This window comes from Cryptomeria japonica, chromosome 3, assembly GCF_030272615.1.
Source record: "Cryptomeria japonica chromosome 3, Sugi_1.0, whole genome shotgun sequence".
Taxonomy (NCBI): Eukaryota; Viridiplantae; Streptophyta; class Pinopsida; order Cupressales; family Cupressaceae; genus Cryptomeria; species Cryptomeria japonica.
In genome coordinates this window covers 209,445,498-209,464,964 of record NC_081407.1, presented here as the reverse complement: position 1 = coordinate 209,464,964, position 19,467 = coordinate 209,445,498, and the positions used below count along the sequence as shown (strand labels likewise).

Below are 19,467 nucleotides of genomic sequence, written 5' to 3'. Positions count from 1 at the left end.
TGTCGTCTATGAGAAGCACAGGCAATGATGCAAACATTCACAAGATGACCATATTTGTAGATGTGTAATGGAGAAACTATGGCTTAACTTGGCTTCTGGCTATTCTTAATTCTAGTTTATTTGACTGCTATTTATGGACGCAATTTCTGCGTAGTTTCTCCTTTCTTTGTGATTTGACTCCAATTTAGTATTCAATTTGGTTGTCGTCTGTCCTATTTGACTTGACTCTACTACATGGACGCAATTTAGTGACTTGACTATTCTCCAATGGTTATGCTCGCCTTTTCCGCAATCAGAGCTTTCGTTTCTCCTTCCTCCCCAACCAGGTTCCTTTCAATATGAAACTTGGCCGTTTTTGATGCGGACGTTTCTCTTGCTTGGCTCTTGTTTCACACTAGGTACTCACACATTATCTTGTTTAGTTACAATCAATCAATCAATTCATGTACCATCATCAGTTATTGTAACCGTTGAAGTAGGAAATTTTTATTTGATTGTTATTATTACATTGTTTTTATTTTAAAAAGTTTTTTTTTATATTTATCAATATATATAAGCAATTAAGTATAATTAATGTCGAAGGGCATTTGATTTAATGACAAAGTCTTTGTAATAGACATCTAGATGGTGCTGAGTTTAAATCTTCTAGAATACAAAAGAAAAAGAAAAAAAGAGTAATTAATTTATATTAAATTATTTGAATTAATAAAAATATAATGAACAATTAAAGACTTAAATATACTGGATAGATGTACTTAATTTTAGAAATGGTGAATACAAATATAATTTTTATTATATTTATATTTCTTTAGAAAATTAGTTATATATGACATTTTATAAATTGAAGAGAAGAATTTTAATTGTTATGACATTTATTTCAAACAATATCAAATATTGAAAGTATAATAAGATTATGATGAGTACTCCATTAAAAAATTTAAATCATGAATAGCTCTTAACATAGACAAAAGATTTTGAATATTAAAAATAAAAGCATAAAGTAATGTCAAATATTTAAAATGAAAGAAAAGTAGAATCATGTGAATAACTCTTAATATAAAGTAAATTTTATAGAAGATTACTTATTTCAAATGATGGGCTCAATATTTCACTTTTAAACCTATCATCAATGTTGTGTATCACTACATAGGATGATAAATTATCTGTCTTGCAAGATGCTCCTTAAAGTTTTGAATTCTAAGGAGATCATCCATAGTTGAACGATGAGAATGTCCTAGACCTTCGGTACTTGTTTGTGTAGGAAGGTTTATAGGGACTTTAATTCCTTGTTCAAATTTTCCAATTCCTTGTCCTCTAAAGCCTTGTTTTGGTATTATGTTATAACCACTCCTATAAGAATGTTTTAATGAGAAGAATAAGGAGTATTATAATGAATCTCTTTAAAACTTGTAGTGTAAGTGTATTGAGAAGGAACAAAGGGAAAAGTAGATGAAGAAGGGATATCTTGTGTAGGGAGATTTTTCATTTCTATCATCACTCATATCCTCTTTGATAGGTTGGAAAAGAAGATCCTTATCATGTAAGGCCTCATCTTTACCTAATATTATGTGGGATATATATCATGAATGAAATGGATAACATGATCTTCTCTACAAATGTTTTGATGGTTAAGATAGGCTCTAGGAGAATAAGGTGGATCTAGAGAGATTGAAAAACCAATATTTTGATCTTGCCCCCATTACACTAGGGTATGTGTATGAGAAGAAGATTCCACTATGGTAAGCAAAGTCCTAAGATCCCTTTTGCCAGTCTATGCAATAAAGGTTGTTGCTATTCAGGAGCTGAGATCAATAGACAAAACTAAGGTATCCCTAGACTCCATCATTGCAAAGTTGACAGCCTATGAGCTAAATAGTTTTGATGGTAGTGTTCAAAAGACTGAATCAACATTTAAAGCTTCTACTATACCATCCAGAAAAGGAAAAGAAGTAAGCACCAGGGATGGAACAAGACAAGGCAAAGTAATGGATGATGAGGAATTTCTAATGGAATTTGAAGCTCTTCTTGCCAGGAAACTTCCTAAAGGAACCGGTAAATACAGAGGTAAGCTTCCTTTGAAATGTTTTTCTTGCAACTGGATAGGACATATTGTTGTAAACTGTCCTAATGGTGATAACAAGGACAAACCAGAAAGGTTCAAGAAATTCAAAGGAGGAAACTGAAGAAACTGTCTTGTGGCAGTTGATAAAGATGTCACAAATGAGGAATCAGAGGATGAAGAAAATGAAGATATTGTGTTTGTTGTTGTCAAGGAAGATGCATCAGACAAGAAAGCTCTTGTCTCCCGGTTTGATAATTCCAATGAGTGGATCATTAACAGTGGCTGTTCTCACCATATGACTGGTGATCAGAGCAAGTTTCTATCCTTGGAAGAATATGATGGTGGTGTGGTTCGCTTTGGTAATGATGCACCATGCATGGTCAAAGGCAGAGGGTCCATCTTTCTGAATGGAAAGAGTAGTGTTGACAATGTGTATTGGGTTGATGGTCTCAGACACAACCTTCTGAGTGTTACCCAGCTGAATGACAGTGGTCTCACTCTGGAATTCAAGAATGGAGTGTGCAGAATCAAAGGAAAGAATGGTGAACTGGTGGCCACTGGCATGCAGACCAAAGGTAACCTATTTCAGCTGAATGCAAATATAAGTACATGTCTTATGGCTAAATTTGATGATAGCTGGATACGGCATAGGAGACTCTGCCATGTAAACTTTGATAACATTGTGAAGGCTAGTAAGATCAAGGCAGTTAGAGGGTTGTCGGTGCTAAGAAAACCAGATAATACCTTGTGCAGAGAGTGTCAATTGGGGAAAATGTCTTCCTCAACTTTTAAAGGTAAACCTTTCACTGCTGACAATTTTCTTGATCTTGTCCATACTGACTTGTGTGGTCCTATGAAAACTAGAAGTGTGCAGGGTGATAGGTACTTCATGATTCTCACTGATGACTGCTCAAGAATGATGTGGGTCACATTCTTGAAAGATAAGTTTGAAGCTTTTGTAAAGTTCAAAGCTTTCAGAGCATTAGTGGAGAAGGAAAGTGGCAAAAGGATCAAGTGCCTGAGAACTGATCAAGGAGGGGAATTCACTTCCGGTGAATTCAACAAGTACTGTGAAGAACATAGCATCAAGAGGCACCTGTCTACCCCCCGGACTCCACAACAGAAAGGCCTAGCAGAGAGGAATAACTGGGCTGTGGTTGAAGTAGCTAGAACCATGTTGATTTAAGGAAATGTAGCTCACACCTTTTGGAGAGAAGTGATGAGCATTGTAGTCTACACAATGAACTGGGTACTCATCAAGAAAGGTAAGGATAAAACTCCTTATGAGTATTGGACCGGTAAGACACCTGTGGTTAGCTACTTTAGAGTGTTTGGTAGCAAATGTTACATCAAGAGGAGTGAACACCAAAGCAAATTTGATGCGAAATGTGATGAGGGAATATTCCTAGGGTATTCCACCAAGAGCAAAGCTCTCAAGTGTTTCAATAATAGGACTTAGAGAATCATGGAAAGTATCAATGTAAGAGTTGATGAAACCTCTGAGAAAACTAAGGAAACAAGTAGTGAGCAAGCGGTAAATGAACCGGTTGTTAGTCAACCAAGTACTAGTAACAGTGTTCCTACACCAGTAGATGTAGATGCTGATACTGATGGAGATGATGATGAAGATGAAAAGCAAGAGGAATTTGTTAAGACCATTCCTCGGTATGTCAAGTTGAATCATGATCCTAAGCAGATCATAGGAGATAAGAATGTTGGAATCCTTACAAGAAGAAAGGTTAGAGAAAGCTCATGTTTGGTCTCTGAATTTGAGCCTAAGTCATTCAAAGAGGCACATAAAGATGAAGACTCGATCAAGGCAATGGAAGAGGAACTTGACCAGATAGAGAAAAATGGTACATGGTCTTTAGTACCCAGACCGAAGCATAAAAATGTCATTGGTACCAAATGGGTCTTCAGAAATAAGTTGAATGAGGATGGCATAGTGATTAGGAACAAAGCCAGATTGGTGTGCAAAGGATATGCCCAAGAAGAAGGAGAAGACTCTAGAGAAACCTCTTCTCCTATAGCCAGATTGGAAGGACTTCGTATGCTTCTTGCATATGCATCTTTTAAAGGATTCAAAGTATATCAAATGGATGTAAAATCTGCATTCCTAAATGGTGTACTTGAAGAGGAGGTGTATATAGAGCAACCAGATGGATTTTCCCTATCTGAAGATAGTGACATGATGTGTAGGCTACATAAAGCCTTATATGGTCTAAAGCAGGCACCTAGAGCATGCTATGAATGTTTTCACTCCCATCTTGTGAAAATTGGATTTGAGAGAACAAGTGAAGATAGCAATAACTACTTGAAAACTGAAGGAGATCAGATTCTGATATGTGAGGTATTTGTTGATGACATTATCTTTGGTGGAGATGACAAGATGAGTCACGAGTTTGTAGATGAGATGAAGGAGTTTGAGATGTCACTCATAGGGGAGATTAAGTTCTTCATTGGACTGTAGATTCAACAGATGAAAGATGGAATCTTTATCACTCAGTCTAAGTATGTCAAAGAGGTTTTGAAGACCTTTGGCATGGAAGATAGAAAACTGGTTGGTACACCAATGGTGACAGGTTGTAAGCTATCCAAAGAGGATGACTCAACATTTGTTGATGAGAAGGAATACTGATCAATGATTGGTAAGTTGCATTATGTAGTGCATAGTAGATCGGATATTGCTCATGCAGTTGGTATTACTGCAAGGTTCCAGAAAAGTCCAAGAGAATCCCACTTGGTTGCAGTCAAGCGGATTCTTAGGTATCTAAAGGGAATGATTGACTATGGATTGTGGTATCCATATAGCAATGATTTCAAACTGAAAGTATGCACTCATGCTGATTGGGTAGGTAATGTGGACAACCAGAAGAGCACAACCGGTGGTGCATTCTTTCTTGGTGGTAGATTAGTCTCATGCAAGAGTAAGAAGTAGAGCTATATCTCCGAGTCTATAGTGGAAGCGAAGTATGTTGCAGCTTTCATGAATTGCATGCAGACAATCTAGATGAAGCATGTATCTGAACCAGTAAGCATATTCTGTGATAACGCAAGCGCTATCAATATTTCAAAGAATCCAGTTTTACATTCTAGAACCAAGCACTTTGAGCTTAAATATCATTTCTTGAGGGAAAAGGTTCAAAACAAAGAGATTGCACTGGAACATGTTTCCAGCAAGGAACAGTTAGCAAACATATTCACCAAGCCTCTCCTAAAGGCCACATTTACCCACTTGAGAGGTGAACTAAAGGTATGTGCTCCACATCAGCCAGGTATTGCATGGTCAAATCTTTTCAGGATTGATGTGTTGAAGGATGCTACTTCTCAAGGGGAGCAGCATAATGGATTAGGGAAGCTTGTGCCTCCACTTTGGCATTGTTGTCAAAGGGGGAGAAGATGTGAAGTGGAGAAGATGTCTGCAAAAATTTGGGGAGAAGATGTGAAGCAGAGAGATATATTTATATATTCCCATCAATGCCAAAGGGGGAGATTGTTGGCATTATGTGAACCGGTATAAGAACTAGTATGTATGTTGTCATTGATGTCAATATGCTGATGAGGTGAGAACCGACATGTGTGAGAACTAGTATAACACTGAGAACTGACATTTGTGCCAAAGTGAAGCAGTGTGTTTGTTTAAGATGAACCAGCATATGGTTATGGGAACTGGCACATGGAAGCGGTGTATGACTACTGGTTGGTGGTCTCAACTTCAGGGTTTCTGGTTGAAGTGCTTCAAGCCTGTGTGGCTCAACTGGTGACTTTCTATGATGAGTTAGCATGGTAACGAAGAATAGATCATGTTTCAATGTAAGACTTGTGCATGTGAAGGATTTTGCATGAAGAAAATTGTTCCTATCTACCTAGGGAATGTGCGAAGTCTGTAAACGGTGATAACATGTGATGGGTTATTAGCCACCATGAAATTGGTGGAAAATGAATGATGGAGAATGTCTTGAGATTGGATCAAGACTGTTGCATTTAATGAAATGTGCTCAATGGTCAGGATTGAACCGTTTGAATTCCTTTACCTAACGGGTTTAGGGTTTAGGGTTTATGCTACTGACCTATCTATTTTCCTATAAGGTCGATGTTATGTTTCTGTCTGAGGTTGTTGGCAAAAGTTGTGAGTGTGTATCTAAGAGAAGAGATATGTGATTCCTACCAGACCGGAGGAGAGAAGTGATATCTGTAAAGTGTAAGTGCAGAAGGTGAAGAAGAGCTTAAGCGGATCTGCATTGGCATTGAGTGCTATTATCAGGTCATTTTTATACCTATTGATCTTTAACCACTTCAACAGTTGTGAAATCCCTTAACAGGGTAGCCTTAACCGACTTGTTGTAAATCCTTTAATAGGGTAACTTGAAGCTATTGAGTTGTTGAAATCCTTTAGCTATCGAGCTCTTGAAATCCTCTAACAAGGTAACCTTTAATAGGGTTTAACCCTTAACTGGGTATTGTAGCCATCCCTTAATCGGGTGATCTCTAATAGGATCGGTTCCTAACAGAACCTGTTGTATCTATCTTTAACCGGACAAGGCTCCTAACAGAGCGGACATCCAAAGAGTTCAAAAACAAGCTTGTGGGTATTCATCCCCACTATGGTTTTTCCCTTCCAAGTGAAAAATACGTGTGTCAAATGTGATGTCTTCTTCATGTGATGCTATGATTGTTTTCTATTAAGTGGTGATTCATGTTGATCTAGCAGTTATATGTATATCTTTGATGATAGATTACTTGTTCATGTATTAGGGTGAAAAGGAAATGAAGTGTTAGATTATATGAGAAGATAAGTGTCAACCGGTTTATGCTTGTCTCAGTTATTCTGGGTTTTGCCGGTTGTACTCTGTTTAACGATCGGTGTTACTATTTGTCTATCAATACATTATGTCTGCTGACAAACTAGTTTTAGGTTGTGTTTTTGTCTGTACTGATTTACCCCCCCCCTCTTAGTACCAGTTTGGTACTATTCGTTCATCATTGAGTTATCAATTATTACTAGATTGCTTATGCCAACATTTAGATTCCTAATGGTCAAATTTGTTACAATGGAAACATTGAACATGTCTTTTTCTCTAATAGTATCCATGCTTCTATTTCTACTTCTACCTCTATAATTGTTACTTCTTCCTTGGAAACCAGAGCCTTGTCCTTGATCATAGCCCCTGCCTTTGTAATTGTGACTAGAATCACCTTTGTGTTCATATTTGGAATCATTGGCATGATCATAGCCCTTGCCTTTGTAATTGTGACTAGAATCACCTTTATGTTCATATTTGGAATCATTGGCATGATCACAGCCCCTGCCTCTGTAATTGTGACTAGAATCACCTCTATGTTCATGTTTGGAATCATTGGCATAACCATTTTTGTGATAACTAGGTTAGAAAAATTATGCTTTTCTACCTCTTATGTTTACCTTATATGCAAATGTTTTCTCTAAAGATTCTTGATTGCTTTTCATTCATTCTTCTATTTTCAATAATATGTCACTTAACTCATCAATTTTCATCGATATAAGATCTTTTGAAATTTCAATTGTGGAGACATCATTATCAGATTTGGATGGAAAACTTCTTAATATTTTTTCAATCACATTTTGATTGCTTACATCATCTCCTAGAATTCTCATTTGATTTATCATGCCTTCAACTTTTGTAAAAACTCATTAATTGATTTATTTTGATTCATTTTAACATTTAAAAATAAAATTCCTTAAGGTTTGCAACTTAACTATATAAGCACCTTGATATGCATTTACAAGAGTATTCCATGTCTCTTTAGAATGTACACCACCACTTATTCTATGAAAAATTAATTGGCTTATTGCACCTTGAATTAAAAATAAGACTTCATAATCTTTTTATTTATTTTTCTTATGTTCTCTTTGTTGTTGATTAGTCAATTCATGTATATCTTCAGGTTGGTTGTTCATACCCCTTATAGACAAAATCCCACAAATCTTTAGACCTCAACAAAGTTTGCATTCTTATACTCCAATAAGACAAAATTATTCCATAAAAAATAGGAATCAATAACCTTTATGTACATATCAGATTTGCCTTCTCAAACAAACTTAATGCAACAAATTAGTTTTCCAAATAATTAACACCTTTCAATAAAACTTTCTTACAATAAAATTTCAAAACAAATTTTCCTTTATAAATAAACTAGATAATTTGCTACTTCTTTTATATATATTTATTGCTTCTTTTTGTAACAAATACAGAAAATAGAATCTGGAATTTGGATCAGCTTTTCTCTTAACTGCAAAATGAAATCTTTTGCCTTGAGATTGCATCTCGATTTCTATGTACCAATGCCTTGAAACCTCTCTCAAATTCTCCCTTTGCAAATTTTTCTACCTTCCAGGCTGCAAAATTTCTACAGACTTCCTCTTATATTCCCATGCTTAATTGATGGTATTAAACTTTTGCATAAAACAAAACAACTGCAAATAAATCAATAGTAGATCATCGATACAAAATCTCAAGAGTATAAACTCTCCAAAAATCATTTTGATGATTATGAGGATAGATGATTTATTTATATAGGTTCTACTAAAACCGAATTCAATAACTGTTATGTAATTGGATAGCTAATCCCTAACAACAACTGACACAAAATGTTTATTATCTTTCATGTTTTCTGCAATGGAAGGGATCAAATCCTCATGTTTAAGCTGCTCATAAGAGTGGACTTAATGCCGGTGAAGATGTCAAGGAATCAATGCCCTAGAAACTATGATCTACAAGATCACCTACTTGTTTCCAACACTCCAATCATGGTAGTAACTTAGAGGATATTATTGAAGCTTGTGAGTTTGGTGTTATATATGCCAAGTGCATTGGCTCAAGGTACTCATTTTCTTCTTGCTCTAAAATCACTTCTAAAATCATTTCAATGTACTCTTTTCTAAATGTCTATGTCGAATAGTATATACTTGTTGATCAAAGAAAATCTATCATTGATTAGTTATATAAATAACTCACTCATATATATTCTGCCTTAAAGGAACCATCTCAATGGATATATTGTGAATAGTTATTAATTTAGGAAAGATAGGCAGGAAGAATGATGTCATTGGCATTATATATATATATATGAAGTTAATAACTTATTTATAAATCCCAATGACTTTTCATTTACTCTTGTCATTGCCGTTTTAAATGAAGTTATTGTAAAAGTGTTGACAATCTTTAGACTGAACAAGCAACTTTTCCTCTTCATCCGCCTTTTGGATAGAGTTGCTAGTGTTCCAAAAACACTTACTAACTTGGTTGAAAGTGCTAATGAGTATGTATTTTTTATTTGCCATCAATTTTAAATAGCTCTTTACAACTTCATAATTTTTGAAGTTAAAAAAATGAGTTATTGCCAAGGTTCCATTAGAGTTTGAAGCACAACTCATAACTTTTAAAACTTTAAAACTTATTCCTTGTTAAGAAAAATAATCATATAATTTTATTAATTTTATATCAACATTCCAAAGGAGGCTATGAACTTGTATTAATCCAATGATTAAATTAGGCTTCTCTTCATCATTGACTCTCGAGGAGTTGGAAATTTACATCATCAACTTCAAGAGTTTTAAAACTTTTTAACTTCTTGAAAATTAGGTTTCCAGACTTCTCAAACTATCCAATTTCACAAGCTCATCACTAAAATTTAAACTTCATAAAATTTGTCCATTAATCTTGTGATTATAGTGAAGGAGAAAACATGCACAACTTTTTCTTAGGTCATCATTTTATCACAAAAAAATTGTCACATTGTTCATAATATCACTGAGACTGAAACCTTAAAGCCAATTTCATTTAAAGTGAACAAAACCTTTGATTTAGTTTGTATGACTTAATTATTTTTTGTAAATCTCTCAAATTGAAAGGTTCCTTGATTTAATTTTTTTCCATATTGGTTGAAATACTACCAATAATGTTCCATAAAAGGATTTTGCACAAACTTTTATCATTTTTAAGATTTAATTATTTTTGTCAATCTCAAAAATTTGGATGACTATTTCTAGGATTTTGACTGAGAGCATTGATGACCCCACTTTGAAATGGCAAGTGACTAAGTATGTTAGGGTAATCAAGGACCCTTTTAACCTAAAATCAATCTACACAATGATTTGGACACAAAGTTTAAAATTTGCTGAGTTTAAAAATGGGGCTAATGGAATGTGAAATTGAAGATAGTTATACGTAATATTTGAAGATGCAACAAGAAAAAAAGTTGTACTACCCAAAATCTATTTTCTATTGGAGTAAATAGTTTGACCTATTTACATTTATTTAAGTTTCACTTAGGTAACTAGATTTTAATTGCGTAGTTGGAACTAGTTTTAATCCAACTCTCCTTTGAGATTGAGACACGTCCATATCTTATGCTCTTTTCTCCTCCACTCTTGCCTTTATAGGAAAGGCTATTGTACATTATTTTTCACCTCTCATCTCAATGCAATTCATCTCTTGGTGAAATATCATTTCTGTTGTAGGTTCTCTCTTTGTTGTGAAGGATGGTCTACAGATTAGCTCCTAGGGTTGTGTGCAAATTCTAACATGATATCCTTAAGTTTTTGAGAGTTTTCATCAGCTTGTAATTTAAGGTCCAAACTAGTTAGATTTGTATTGGTTTGTGGAGTTTTCATCAGCTTGTAATTTAAGGTCCAAACTAGTCAGATTTGTATTGGTTTGTAGAGTTTTCATCAGCTTGCAACCCGTTTGCTATATTCCATATTTATTCAAAATCATCTTAATCACTCTTTATTGAGATCAACCACTCATCATAAGGCATTGCTTCAGGTCCCCGACTTGAAAACTTCGCTTATTAACAATTTACTCATCGCTTAATTTACACTATGAATTGATGTGGTAGTTATCCATCAGTCCTTGGTCGCATGACTTATATCTCTTTGTACCCCTTTTAGATTGATAGCTTCATCGCTTTTTCTAGACATTGGTTAGCTCGTCATGATGGTGTGGTGATGTTGTAGTGCGTGTGGAAGCTTGTTGATCTGTGGAGTGACTCATGGTATGTGGTACATATGATGGTTCGTGGTTGTGTGTGGGGGCTGGTGTGCAAAGCTACCATTGGTCCCTTCTACTCCATCTCCACCTTGCTCAATCTCTCTAAATCACCTTAGTTGCTCTATTCTTTTGGTGGCCCTTTTGTCAATGTGGGGAATTCTTTTTCTGACTTGTTGAGCTGATGGTTACGTGGTGACCACACTTTAGCCCCCGAGTGTTTAAGAGGGGTAGGCCATTTTTTTATAACCTTTCAGTTCTAATTTGGTGTTTTTTTTTTCAAATAATCATAACTTGGGCAATGATGTCTACTTTTGTCAAATGAGGTATCATCAGAACAATGGTTTCATGCATTATCCATCGGTATAGGTATTTTTCTTCTATTTTTTTTCCCTTATGGATCATTTGAGCATATTTTTTAAACACTTACTCTTGTAGCCAAATTGAGATAAAGTGTCACATCATGTATTTTGCATAAAATGTTGTGCCATATTACTTTACCCTTACTATATTATAAATCATTTGACCATCCTTTTCTCAAGATCATTTGAGCATCCTTTGTTTTGAAACCAGTATAGTGATTTAACAAAGCCTACTGCCTGAAGGAGTGAGGCCCCTACATGTCTAGGCCCTAACTAATTAGAGAGGGAGTAGACAACTAATTCGAGGGAGGGAGTGCTATGGGAAGTTGTGTAGTGCCTTTTTTGTTCATCAATCATATCTTTGTCAAGTGAGCATCCCTCCACAACAACAATAGGATCTTCAAGATTGCGTCTCATGCATGTGTTTAGTTCTGGTGCACACCCTTTATTTAATTGCATGCACTCTATCTTGGTCACTTCAAATATTGTATCATCTCCTTCATGCATTTCTTAGTGACACACAATTTTAGTGGACTTGTTATACTTCTCCCAAGTTAGTATTATGGGGGGTAACATATTGTTTGTGCTAATGCTTCCTTTGTTTCGCTTCGAGTGAGTTGAGATGCTTTTGCATTCCTATTTTATGGAGGCAAATTGCATTCCTTATTTGATCATGGTTCTCTAGACTATTGCACCTATATTTTCAACTTCAATGGTTGAGTAGTGATGATGAGATCACTCATGAAACTTTATTGGTTGAGTAGCATCATTGGGGCCACTTGTACAAATTCATGTGCCTTATATATTTTCAATTAGATTGATCGATGATTTTTGTTGAACTGTTGTCATCTAATCATTGTCCTAGTAGTGTCATTTGGGGCATTCATGTAGATTGTTGTCTTCTTGATCCTAATCATCATGTTTTTCAGAGGAGGTTCTTTAGTTATAGCACCATATCAATCTTCTTTGGATAGTTGTCTACAACTTCTTCATGCTTTGGTGATATTAAATTTATGTTCATTCTTTTAGGACATTATTTTAGAGGCTTCTTAGTTATTCATGTTCTCATTTGGAGAGGAGTTTTCTTCGAATTTTTTTTTCCTACTTTTATCCATTTGTGAGAAATTGCATTGCATTGTAGTTGTACATGAGTACCTAACGTGGCTTTGTTGCCAAGACACATAATGCATCTCAATTTGTATAGTTTTACCCCTTAAGTTGCACTTAAGGGGGGGGGCGGGTGTTGAAATAAATAATTTTTCTTATTTATATTTACTTCATTTTCACTCAGGTAACTAGCATTTAATTGGGTAGTTAGGAGTGGTTGTGATCCACCTACTCTCCTTTGATATTGAGACACATGCGCATATCCTGTGCTCTCTTCTCCTCCACTCTTATCTTTATAAGCAAGGCTATTGTAAATTATTTCCCACCTCTCATATCAATGCAATTCATAGATTAGTGAAATATCATATTTGTTGTTGGTTCTCTCTTGGTTGTGAAGGATGGCATGTATATTGTCTCCTGGGGTTGGGTGCAAACCCTAACACTTTCTAAACTATAATAGTTTTTTTTTGAAAATGGTGAAGATTAATAGAGTAAAAACTGGGTTTACCTAAAAGTGGTCCTATTTTATCAAAAAAATGACGTAGCATTTGGCGTTAACCCCCTAAAATGTTAATATTTTTTTAGTATTTTAAAAATTACTTTGGTGAAAAATTATCTTACACCATGTAGTTTATGTCCATTTTTTTGCTAATTTTTTAATTAATATATTATTTTTTACCAATTTACAAGTGGATACACCCAAAAAAAATGCCTTGAGCATGCTTCCCCCTAATTTTTTTGAAACTAATTAAAAATTAGTTTTTTGAATGTGTGTAGAATGGACTCTATCATCTAAAAATGTGATTTTTTAAAATATATTGAATGAGTAAAAAAAATGAGACCAAATATACCATATATAAGTTTTTGACTAAAAATGGGGACACTATAAAAATAATTTTAAGATCAAAATATTATATTTGAAATGTGAAAAAATTACATGGTTAAAAAGATAAGAGAGAGCTCTATGTAACTATGTCATTTGTTTGACTTGACATTGAAAACATACAAACTTGGTGGATAAAACACTCGACATTGTGTCATTTTAATTTTTTTTGCCAAAAACACATCTTTGGTCCTTGAAATGTTAGTCTAAGCCTTTGGATTGGATAACCAAGATAAGTCCAAACTTAATGTTGTGATTTTTCAAAGCAATATACAATGCGAACGTGTTATATTGCACTTGCATTTTCAGGAACAAAAACTGTTCCCTACCCTTGAAAACATATCTTGATAGGAAAGTGAGCATGTTATAACACACTTGCATTCCTTGAACATGTAACATCCTTTCTCTCTTTATTTATTTCTCTCTATCTTTCTCTCTTTCCCTTCCCGTCTCTCCTTATCTCTCTCACTCTTCCCTCCCTCTCTCTCTCTCTTATACACTCATATTTTTGTAAGGATAAATTCTCTCTAACATGCTCATATTTTTTATAAGAGAAAAATACTCTATCTATCTTTCCTTTCCTCCTCACCATCTTTCTCTTTCCCTCCCTTATTCTCTCTCCTTATCCTTCCTCCTCTCTTGATTCCTCTTTAAACCTTTATCTCTCTCTAGACCAAGGCTTTAATGTTGAGGATTGGCAATATAATATATAGTATTTAGGGTTTTGTATTGAGAGTATAGAATTTAGGGTTAAGGGTAGTATAACATTTAGAGTTAAGGTTTGATAGTATATAACATTTAGGGTTGATAGTTGAGTGTTTACAGTTAAGGTTTGAGAATATAGAATATAGGGTTGAGGGTTGAAAGTATAATATTTAAGGATAAGGTTTGAGAGTATCTAGAATTTAGGGTTGAGGGTTGTGAGTATAGCATTTATTAAGTTTTGAGAGTATAACATCTATGGTTGAGCCCGTATATGATTTAGGGTTGAGGCTATAGGTTCTAGGATTGAGGGTATAGGGTCTAGGGTTGAGGGTACAATTTTAGAGTTGATAATTTGTAGGATTTATGATTGAGGGTTGAGAGTATATCATTTAGGGTTGAGGGTATATTTTTAGTGTTGAATTATTAATGTCAAGGTTTAGGATTTAGTGTATAGGGTTCAATATGCATCTCTTAGTGTTTAGTGTTTAGGGTGTAGGATTTTATGGTTGTTGATAGAAGATTATAGCTCTCTCTCTCTCTCTCTCTCTCTCTCTCTCTCTCTCTCCTTCCTTCCCTATTTTCCTCTCCTTCCCTCGCTACCCCTCTAACTCTTATTCTCTCTATCTTTCTCTATCTTTCTTCTCTCTATCTCACACATAATGTTGGTTCAAAATTTGTGGGTGGATGATAGATTGATTAATGGGGCAGATTGTATGATAAATAAAATAATTTATCATTTTAATCCAATTTATATATTATAGGTATGACATTTCAATTGTATTTAAGTGTATTGCAATAATAAATGAGCTCTAAATATTAAAGAAATAATTCATCTACTAATACATATGCAATAAAACATTAGACAACTCTATGGATTCTTTTAGTTTCTAAATTTAATGTATTTTAAAGATGGATTATTACATCATAAGTATTATTTAAAATTATGCCTTATTTAACAAAACCAAATCAATTCTTATCCAATAGACTACAATTTAAAAATATATTTAAAACAAAACACACCACTCATTGTAGATAATAAATAATACTTGTATAGTTATTCATAGTGAACCCATAGAGGGGTCAATAGTTGTGTAAGATAATTTTGCTAGCATGTTGTAGTAGCATGGAATATCGTAAAAGCTCTATTTGTTTTGAAATGTGAACTAGTCTCTTATCTATTTATAACTAATGTTTGGAGGTGTGGGTCATTGTGCAACTTGTCACATCATCACATTTAATGAGAAGTTTCCTAAAATTGATTTTAATTTAAATATTTGACCTAAACTTAACCATACTAGTCTTCGTAGTTAAACAAAACAATATAATTTATTTTTAGCACAATATCATATTATTTAAAGTATAACTTATATGCAACTTAAATGATCACAATACATTTTGGTAACCATTATTCTTGTTATCTCTAATTTTAATATCCAACACAAATGGATGAATAGTTGAACAAAAACTTTTTGATAGTCCTTCACATTTCATGGAAAAGTACAAGGTATTTTTTGGTCTCACCTTTTATTTTTTTGTATTAAGTATCATAGAATCACAAGGCTCACAACTTAGAAATCCACTTTAAACAACCAATGGAAAACCAAGAGTCACAACTTAGAATTCTACACAATGGTGTCCCTCACGGGAGTTGAACTTGGGTCTCCACATTGAGAACTCAATGCTTTAACCAACTAAGCTCAACCCCTTGGACAAACTATTAATATGAAATACTCCCTTGCATATACATTGCTACCCCAATAATGGTACACATAAAAAAAATACTTTTTTCATTATGACAACAATGCTTGTTTAAATGAAAATCTTATTTATTTTTGTTATAGGACAAACTATTAATATGAAATACTCCCTTGCATATACATTGCTACCCCAATAATGGTACACATAAAAAAAATACTTTTTTCATTATGACAACAATGCTTGTTTAAATGAAAATCTTATTTATAAATGATTCACTTATAGTGGATAGTTATGATATTTTATTTCAAACAAAAAAATGTTTATTTCACTTGTTAAGAAGTATATTTATGCTTTTTAATATAACATTCGTGAGTTGTAATTTTCAAATGAGTCCATCTTGATCAACATTAATTATTTTTGAATTTACATGTGAACTGATTATTTACATATATAATATAAATATATCATCAGATATTATAATAACCACAAATTCTATCAGAATAATTGAAACCTGACCCCTCCTCTAACTATAGCCATCGAATGCACCTCTTAGATAAATTTGATGCTAGTTATGAATGGAGGAAAATGCGACTGTCCTTATTACAACAGTATCTTACAACATTATTCGGGTATTATAGTGAAGCAGAGTGGATGTTGGTTAAGGTATTTTAGGTGATAATACGATGAACAAACTACTAACCATCGCAGTTCTTGCGAGCAATTCCAAGTCTAGACCCCGTGACATCGTGCACAATTCGAAAATTTTGCTGCTGATACAGCGTCTCCCCCGCCCGGAGGAAGAGAGAAAGCAAGGCATAACACAGAGCCGTCCTCATTCCCAGGGTATAAAATGTTATCCAGGGGTGGAGTGAAGTCCAGGCTATCGTCAAAATGCAATGTGATGAGAGGAAACTCCACCTTGCCTGACGGTTTGTTGTAGCACGTATCAAAAGGCGATGAGGGACTAGCCAAAGTCAGATTAGAGAGCTGACGGCGGAAGGAATCTCGCATGGCATTGTAAGCGGGCTCCACCAACCGAGTGATGACTGTTCCCGAGTCTATGATACTCCCTCTTCCTGTCGCCTGATCCAATGTGAACGTCCCCTCTGGCATTGAAACAAGCTCTTCACCCACAGAGATTCCATTTAACCCCACATAATAGAAGTAAGGGTACCTAGCGTTGGACAAGAGGGGCGTGAACTGCAAGCCCGTAGCAGAAAGAGCCCCTTTCCCCAGCAGGAGAGACCCCGTGAAAGCAGAGGAGAAGAGGGAAGGAAGGCAATAAGAGAGCGTACTGTCATATAATGTGTCCGTCTGAGAAACGAAGGAGAGAGGATCCCTCCCAAACCCAACCAAACCGGGCACCAATAAGCGCTGGATGAGTCCGCTCACTGCGTTCGCACATCCGAAGACAAAATCCTCCACCGGCGGAGAGCCCACAGAGAGCGTCTCAGATGACAAGAGCTCGTCCACCTCTGATTGGTCGCCGTAGATCTGACCAAAGCTACAGTTGACATCGTTGCTATTATTCTCACACAAGCCTAGAGACTGACACTCCTGAGAAGCGCAAGTGAAGTATTTATACGTAGATGACTTGGATGGCTTGAACAATTGAAGCCCACTTGAGCAACTGGAGCAGGGGTTGCAGTGAATCCAGGCGATGATGTTGCCGGTACCCAGGACACTGTAAGAGATCTGCACAGGCGTGCCGAAACCGAGCTTGATAATGTAGTTTCCCGTGTTGATGGCCTGTCCCGAGGCCAAAGGAAGGTCCGCGTCCTCTTGGGGATTAACGGTACTCTTGCCGACGCTCCATCCCCCTTTCATCATTGCTCTGTAGCGCTGGTTGTCGCCTTTGATTGACTCGGATATTGCCCTCCACCATGTTGAATTGGGTAAGCGGTAAGGAGAACACTTGCCCTGAATGTGCATCACAGTCGAACTTGATTTTCCCAATTCAAGCGCAGAGCAGTTCTTGTTATCCTTTGCATCTTTCCATTTGAATGATGCAAGGTTTACTCTCCCAACCTTAATGTTTTCTGCCCACACACAAACAAGTAATAAAAAAGACACTAGAATAGAAAATGCACGCTTTGCCATTGTCGAGCCAATGACTTGCTTTAGGATTACGTTTCCTCTCCAGTTCGGCCCCTCCAGTTCTAACTGTAGTTATTTTAATTCCCGTCCTACAACGCAATCCAGGCTTTTTGTTTGGTTCACTTATTTTGAATGGTAATGCCAGCGTCGTACGCAATCCATGTTTGTTTGGTTCTGCCTGCCCCATCCATTCTTGTAAGTGCTAGAACAGCGCCATATATTGGTTGTTTAGATGCAAGATATTTTTCGGTCTTCTTCTTGGTAGGATAATCATTGATCGATTTAATAGATGGAATTATTATAATTTTTCATAAAATTTTAATTGTTTGTCCAAAATATGTTAAAAATTTTATCTTATAAAAATGTCATGTTTTGGTTTATATAATTACAACTTTATTACAGCTTTTAAATTACTTTACATAATTATTATATTTCAATATAAATTTAAGGTTCAAATTCATGTTCATTAGAAATAATATTAAAGAAAATTATATTTTAATAGTTTATAATCTTATTTGAAAGTGTATATATATATATATATATTTCAGTATTAATATTATAGATTATTTTGTGATCTATTATAAAAACGAAAAAACCTTATCCATAAAATAACATTAATAATTAAGTAATAGAATCTCTTATTTAATTTATTTAACTCACACCAAATCCAAAAACTAAAATTTATGCTCTGTGAAGCCTTTATAAATAGTGCATGGTGTGAGGGGTGGACTATATTATTGAATGAATTCTCTAGTTATTTGAGGTTAATATTGTGTATAGTGCAAGGGGATGGAGAATATTATTTATTGAATTATCTAGTAATGTGAGGTGTATATTGCATGTAGGAGTTGATATTTTGTGTGATTTGGTGATGACTACCATGACTAACCGGAAAAATTAGCAAAAGGTTATCATCGTTGGTCTAATATAATCATAGGCATCCACATAGGTATAGCATAACAAGAATACTCCAAATGAGTTTTGTTATGTGGGAGCTCTTATTAGTGAACAATTTGTTGCTTGATATCTAATTTCAATTCTATTGGTACATGTGTCATTTTTACACATTTGTCCATTGTGTCTTCACATATTCATTCAAATTTATAAAGTCAATCCATCCATCAATTGATTATACCTTTGGCTATTTAATAAGATTAAAATCAAAGAGTATTTTTAAATACAATAACTAGCCTAAATCATGTCATTCTTAAAGTTTCCCTTAATTACATATAACACTCAATATAGAAAAATAAATAATGTAACATATTTTTGGGTACACAAATGAGGCCTTAGAAGTTTTGATATTCTTTTAGGTCCAACTTTGAATAGACATATTTGCCATCTAGTATGTTGCTTACAAGAAGCATGACCAAATCTCAAAATATCGAGTTTGTGTAGATAGAACTACAAGACCATGACAACTTGAAATAAATTGTGCTTAGAAACTCTAGCCATGTAGCCAAGGTCAATTGGGATTCATAGCCTCACTATTGAAAACCAAAAAATCAATTACACAATAATAGT

General features: G+C 34.8%; 1 protein-coding gene across 1 annotated transcript; it reads right to left on the bottom strand.

Annotated features, from left to right (window-relative positions):
• Positions 1-16,313: 16,313 nt before the first annotated feature.
• Positions 16,314-17,997, bottom strand: LOC131074536 (aspartyl protease AED3-like). The gene has a single exon (XM_059218182.1). The coding sequence runs from the start codon at positions 17,944-17,946 to the stop codon at positions 16,576-16,578; it is 1,371 nt and encodes a 456-aa protein (XP_059074165.1). The 5' UTR covers positions 17,947-17,997; the 3' UTR covers positions 16,314-16,575.
• Between the last annotated feature and the right edge of the window lie 1,470 nt (positions 17,998-19,467).

What these genes read in the sequence shown, in the direction of transcription:
- LOC131074536 (XM_059218182.1), bottom strand. Translation starts at nt 17,946, where the DNA reads ATGGCAAAGCGTGCATTTTCTATTCTAGTGTCTTTTTTATTACTTGTT.